Source organism: Lactuca saligna, chromosome 5 (assembly GCF_052625555.1).
Source record: "Lactuca saligna cultivar CGN05327 chromosome 5, ASM5262555v1, whole genome shotgun sequence".
NCBI classification, from domain to species: domain Eukaryota; kingdom Viridiplantae; phylum Streptophyta; class Magnoliopsida; order Asterales; family Asteraceae; genus Lactuca; species Lactuca saligna.
In genome coordinates, this window is record NC_136421.1 from 40,590,532 (window position 1) to 40,597,739 (window position 7,208).

Here is a 7,208-nt window from a genome sequence, read left to right on the forward strand (position 1 = left end):
CAGTTATATAATAATTTCAGTTCATTTTAATTTTTTAAGTATAACATAATAGTTGTTTTATATATATATATATATATATATATATATATATATATATATATATATATATATATATATATATATATATATATATATACTAGGTGTGAGCCCCGTGTATTACACGGGTTGATTTAAAAAAATATCAAACATTAAAATGTAAATAAAAAATATTTTTTAATGTAAAACTTTAAAATAAGAAAGAAAGAAACATATTTATTACAATTTAATATCATATATATATATATATATATATATATATATATATATATATATATATATATATATATATATGATTTTTTAATACTTTACATATATAGGTATATGATTTTAGTTTTAAAAATTGAAACAAACCAAAAATTGACAAGTGGATAATATTTATTTCAAAAATACCACAAAATGACAAGTGTCAAAACTCATAAGAGATTGATACGTGTCAAAAAAAACTTTCATTTCTTAAGGAGGATATATATATATATATATATATATATATATATATATATATATATATATATATATATATATATATCAAGAATAGACATAGTTATATATCTACTTTTAATTTAAAATATTTTTTTATGTTTAAAAAACTACAAATGAAATTTTTGTTGAACATCTTAGATAAATGATGATAAATTAGAACTAAATATCGATCTCGTACTAATATCGGTTAGAACCAAATCCGGATCTGTACCGTAGGCGTGTTGATAATCAGATATATTTTTAGATATCTGAAATTCCAGATAGTTAATTTTTGGTATTCGATTCCATATCCGAATTTTAGGATTTAAAAATTTTGGATATCCGAAATTTCGTATACGAAATCGAATATGAATTTGGATATACGAATATACAATCATCCATATATATATATATATATATATATATATATATATATATATATATATATATATATATATATATATATATATATATATATTTCAAATGTCAACAAATTAAAAAAATGAACATTACATATTACTAGTTCAAATGTTAACAATGACAAAATATAACATTCTAGTATATTTGTTCACAGTGAACTTGGAAGTATCAAAGATTTAAACTTGGAACTGAGTAGGGTTTACGGTTGCAGAACTCGCTACTCGGTACCTGCTCGATCGACTACCGATTAACGAGTACTTGGATTTGGTAATTCATGTAGAAATATTTAAAAAAAAATTATATGTCAAAATCATAATTTGAATGAAATCTATAACAAAATTAGATACATGTGAATAGATAAAACGTGAAATACATACAATTGTCTCAATTCGTGAATAATTACTGAAAATTTAAGATATATATATATATATATATATATATATATATATATATATATATATATATATATATATATATATATATAAAATAGTTATAATAATAATAATAATAATAATAATAATAATAATAATAATAATCACATATTTTTATTAAATAATAAATCATTAAGTTTATTATACATATTAATCTTGAAATTCTTGATTTTTTTCTCTTTTTATGACAATTTTTGACATTTTGTTAAAGTTTTACCGAGTTGACTGAGTTAGCCGAGTTTGTCTGTGTAGGCCCGAGTAAGAACGAGTAGGCCCGAATTAGAAAGATATTGACCGATTTTTGACAGAGGTTGACCGATTTTTAACCGAGTTTGACTTAATCCGATTTTTTTTGCCGAGTTCACAAAACTCGCATTGATAGAGGGTCGATTCCCAGTACTCGGCCGAGTAGGCCAATTTTTACAACACTGGTAGGGTTAGTGAAGTCGTGATCATGAATGTGTATTGCGAAGAAAAAGTGGTGTTTTTTTCTCGGATATTTGAAATCCGAATTATTCGAAAAATCTAAAAATCATTATCCAAATCCGATTTTGAAAAATCCAATTCCCAAATTATCAGATAAATCGGATTCAGAATTTCGGATCGAAAATTTGGATACATATATTTTTGAGCACCCCTACCGTACCGATATCGATACTAAATTTGAAACTATGAATCAATAATCGGTACAAAATAAGATTGAATTTGAAATCTATCCTTAAACAAATCGCCGAACACTTCCTCAACTCCTTAACCTCTGATTTATTATAATTTTAAGTTATGGCATATTTTAATCATTCGATCTTTGAGTAGTTATACCAAAAACTATATATATTTAAAAAAAAAAAAAAAAAAAAAAAAAAAAACCGTCGCCTCGATTAACTCTGTTTAACCGTTTCATAACGCGCTCACACCACAGTCTACAGACGTCTTTCTTGCCCTATATAAAGCCTTGACACCCCTTTCTTCTTCATTACACCATCACTATCTCTCTCTACTTACTATCTCTACAATGTCTTACTCTGCTGCTCTCTGCATTCCCAATGACTCTCATTCTGTGCTTAGCTTCCAGCTATTCTTCTGCGTTGTCGTTTTCGTCTCCGTTTTTGCTTTCTTCCTTGCTCCCGGCGGTCTCGCATGGGCTCTGTCGAAATCCAGGACGAAAACCGCCATTCCTGGTCCTTCGGGGTTCCCCATTTTAGGGCTTGTGTTTGCTTTCACCTCGCCTTTAACTCATCGAATCCTTGCGAAACTCTCTACCACCTTCAACGCTACGTCTTTAATGGCGTTTTCTGTTGGGTTTACTCGTTTTGTTATCTCGAGTCATCCAGAAACGGCCAAGGAGATACTGAATAGCTCTGCTTTTGCTGATCGGCCGGTGAAGGAGTCGGCGTATGAGCTTTTGTTTCATCGTGCGATGGGGTTTGCTCCTTATGGTGAGTATTGGCGTAACCTTAGAAGAATCTCGGCTACTCATTTGTTTAGCCCTAAAAGGTTATCGAGTTTTGGCGGGTTTAGGGAGAAAATCGGGTTAAAAATGGTGGATCAAGTTTCCTCGTCCATGGATCGTAATGGATTCGTGGAAGTTAAGAAGCTGCTTCATTTTGCTTCGTTAAACAATGTGATGATGTCTGTGTTCGGAAAATCATACGAAGATTTCGATGGAATCAGCGGTGGAGATGGGTATGAGCTTGAGAAGCTTGTGAGTGAAGGATATGAGCTTCTCGGAATCTTCAACTGGAGCGACCATTTTCCTATCATAAGTTGGTTTGATTTTCAGGGGGTTAGGAAGAGATGCAGAGATTTAGTCACTAGGGTCAATGTTTTCGTAAAAGAAATCATCAACGAACACCGTGTAAGGAGGTCCGAGAACGGCGGAACTACGACGGCTGAAGACGGCGATTTCGTTGATGTTTTGCTTGATTTAGAATCGGAAAACAAATTTACTGATGCCGACATGATCGCTGTTCTCTGGGTAAGCATAATTTCGCTATGGGTTTAAATCTAACACCAGAAATCATCATTTCATAACCCAAAATTTTATCTTACAGGAAATGATCTTCAGAGGAACTGACACGGTGGCGATACTGCTGGAATGGATTCTTGCTAGAATGGTGTTACACCCAGACATACAATCAAAAGCACAAGCAGAAATCGAAACTGTTGTCGGGTCGGGTCGTCCAGTATCCGTAACGGACCTACCACACCTGCCATATCTCCATGCAATTGTGAAAGAAACCCTAAGGATGCATCCACCGGGCCCACTTCTATCATGGGCTCGACTTGCAGTCCACGATACCCAAGTGGGTCCACACATGATTCCTGCCGGAACGACGGCCATGGTCAACATGTATGCCATAACCCATGACGACTGTATCTGGGTTGAACCCGAAAAGTTTAACCCGGATAGGTTTATAAACGAGGACATTTCGATAATGGGCTCGGATCTCCGTTTGGCTCCGTTTGGTGCGGGTCGTAGGGTTTGCCCCGGAAAGGCAATGGGTTTGGCTACGGTCCAGCTCTGGTTAGCTCAATTACTTCACAACTTCAAATGGGTCGGGTCCGGGTCGGTCACTGATGCGGTTGATTTGTCAGAGTGTTTGAAGATGTCATTGGAAATGAAGAAACCATTGGTTTGTGAGGTTGTGGCTAGGGTTTGATGACGTGGCAAGAGATTGATTAGTTAATCATAGTTAAGTTTACCATCACTATCCATTTTCATTTTTAGTAGTTAAGGGGGTAATTTTGGAATTTCAAGAAGTTGGGCGAAGGGAGGGGTGGGCCGTAGTGGACTAGGGGTATTGGATTTGAAGTATGCATTTTGTACACAAGTTTTTGTTTGCGACATGTTAGATATATGTATGTATGTGTGCCCTTATATATATATATATATATATATATATATATATATATATATATATATATATATATATATATATATATATATATATATATATATATATATATATATATATAATGTGTCGTGTCTTGCCCCTTTCAAGTTATCTAATGTTGATGGTCTTGTTATGGGAGCTCTCTATTTAGTTCAATTGTATTGTTTTTGGTTGTGAAATGTTTTTTTTAGCCATAAATGGTAAATTATCCAATTTTGTCGAATATTCACTATTTTTAATTGAGCATGTATTTGTTAAAATGATAATTTAAGCGTGACAACAAGTAGTGGTAGAGAATTTGGTCGTACAAATGTGGGCAGTAAATTTGGTACATTATTTTTGTGACCACCATTATATTATATAGTCACATCATCAAGATATGTGGTTTGTTCTGTGGTGTCTTTTACTTGGAATATTTTCTTAATTAAATATAAAGTATGGTAGTTGGGCTTAAATCTTGAATATATATATATATATATATATATATATATATATATATATATATATATATATATATATATATATATATATATATATATATAAGTTTGATTAATTTTTCAGTTAAAACTAAGACGTATTGTAAATTGTAAAGAATTTAAGATGATTCTTTCAACTTCATAATTTTTTTATTGAATTTAATTTTGATTAATTTGAACAAATTTTAATTAATTAAATTTTGAATTGTATATATATATATATATATATATATATATATATATATATATATATATATATATATATATATATCCCTATTCTAATAAAAGAATAGTTTTAATCTCCTATTGACAAGTGTCATACAATTAGAACACCTCATTAATGTTATATATTCATTATCATGCCACTTGTCAACCTATTAATTATTCATTTCAAATTTTAAATTTAAAATTTTTTCACTCTAATTACATTAAACTAATAATTGATTCTTTTATTTAAATTTCAAATTTTAAATTTTCCCACTCTAATTATATTAAATTAATAATATTAGATTGAAAAATAAAATAAAATTAATACATATTATAACATGATATAACTTCATGTATTTATTTAAATCAACGATTATAATTTTATATAACTAAAAAAAAATCTCTTAAATAATAATTTATTTAAAATAATTAATTAATAATTTGGACTTTTTATATGAAAGTTTAATTAATTTTATATATATATATATATATATATATATATATATATATATATATATATATATATATATATATATATATATATATAATTCAAAATTTAATTCAATAAATTTGTTGGAAAAATTAATCAAAATTTAATTCAATAAAAAAATTATAAAGTTGAAAGAATCATCTTAAATTCTTTACGATACGCCTTAGTTTTGACCGAAAAATTAATCAAAATGTAATTCAATAAAAAAAATTATAAAGTTGAAATAATCATTTTACATTTTTTACAATAGGCCTTGGTTTTGACCGAAAAATTAATCATCATTCATTTCAGTAAAAAAATTATAAAATTGAAAGAATTAAAACTAGAGCATATTATTGTAAAGAATAATATAAGATGATTCTTTTAACTTATAGTTTCTTTAGTTAGTTTATTGATAGTTTTGTTTAATAAAGTTTGGTTGTTAAGAAATGATATCTATTCTTTGGCTAATCTTTGAAACTATAAACGGATTATAGATACCAATGGGCATTTTGTTTGTTTATTAACTCCAATAACCTTAACACATCGCATTCATCTTTATTCGTTCATGCTTTCTGCTTTATGCCATTTGCATTTGGTAAGGCCCACCATTTTGGTAATAAGTTGTACTATGATCATAATCCATGATGTTATATTTATGGAAACTCGATCATCAATTAAATATATCTATGTTATATGAGGCTTATCAGTATAAAACATATATAGAAATTCGTATTCTACTAAGATCTTGAGAACACATCTTTTTTCTAATTTGCTTTGTTGCTTTTGGCAAGAATATAAAGTTCCTTCACTTTCACAAAAGATGCATTTGGGATTTGAATATCCCAAGATTCTATCTTCAACCCATTTATTCGGATTCTAAGTTTTGTCATTTTCATACGTTAAATTCTTTGATACCTTCATAAAGTTATATAACACATTTAACGATCCGTACCGTTATCACTTATGCATTTTGATTCTTGTCATTTTGGTCTTTCTTTCTACTGCATTTTTGACCCCTACTTTCTCCTAAGGGCATAATATGTCGTCTTCGAGCGCTTAGCAACTTTATTTTATGTTTCTAGTACGTGTAAAGGGTAATTACCTTTTTCCATAAATGAGATACCTAATGCCAATTAAAGGAATGCTTGTTGTGGTGCATGATAACGGTGATTGTTATTAGGACATATTCCTTTGATTAAGTCTTTTAACTGTCAAAATATTGATTTTTTTTATGATTTGTCAAATATGTTAATATATACGTATCTTATCAAGCATCAACTACGCAACAAAAACAATATGTTCTAAATTAAGGCAAAAGAGCCACAAAATGATAGTTCATAAACCCTATTAGGACGAGCCATCTTTCCTTTCATTTATATGGTAATAATGTGTGTTGGCGTTAAGCGAAAGCATTGATGACGATGATTAACATAATACTTATGGGATTATTTATAAAAGAAGGAATAAATTAATTATGAAAAAAAGGAACATGATGCGTATTCTTTATCTGAATTCCTAGATCACATAATATTCTTTGTAATAAGATGAAATAAGATATTTAATCTCATGAATCATAAAACACTCAATAAAAGAAAAGCTATATTTCATATTATTCCCAAAAATATGATTCCTAATCATGATTTGTAACTAAACTAATTGTTTTAATATGGATCAAAAGTGATCTTCCTTTTATTAAAATAATAACATCAAAATCATTAAGGTTTAATGAATATGCCATAAGTATCCATCTTACGAACCAATTATTGAACCCAATGAGATGAGATCATTGCCCTATCAAATAAGTAATTGT

At 29.0% G+C, this 7,208-nt stretch overlaps 1 protein-coding gene across 1 annotated transcript; it reads left to right on the plus strand.

The window, feature by feature from the left end:
• Positions 1-2,305: 2,305 nt before the first annotated feature.
• LOC144996944 (cytochrome P450 78A5-like) lies at positions 2,306-4,211 on the plus strand. Its single transcript, XM_078956746.1, has 2 exons — positions 2,306-3,324; positions 3,401-4,211. Exons 1-2 carry the CDS (start codon positions 2,362-2,364, stop codon positions 4,007-4,009), a joined length of 1,572 nt encoding a protein of 523 aa, XP_078812872.1. The 5' UTR covers positions 2,306-2,361; the 3' UTR covers positions 4,010-4,211.
• Positions 4,212-7,208: the final 2,997 nt, after the last annotated feature.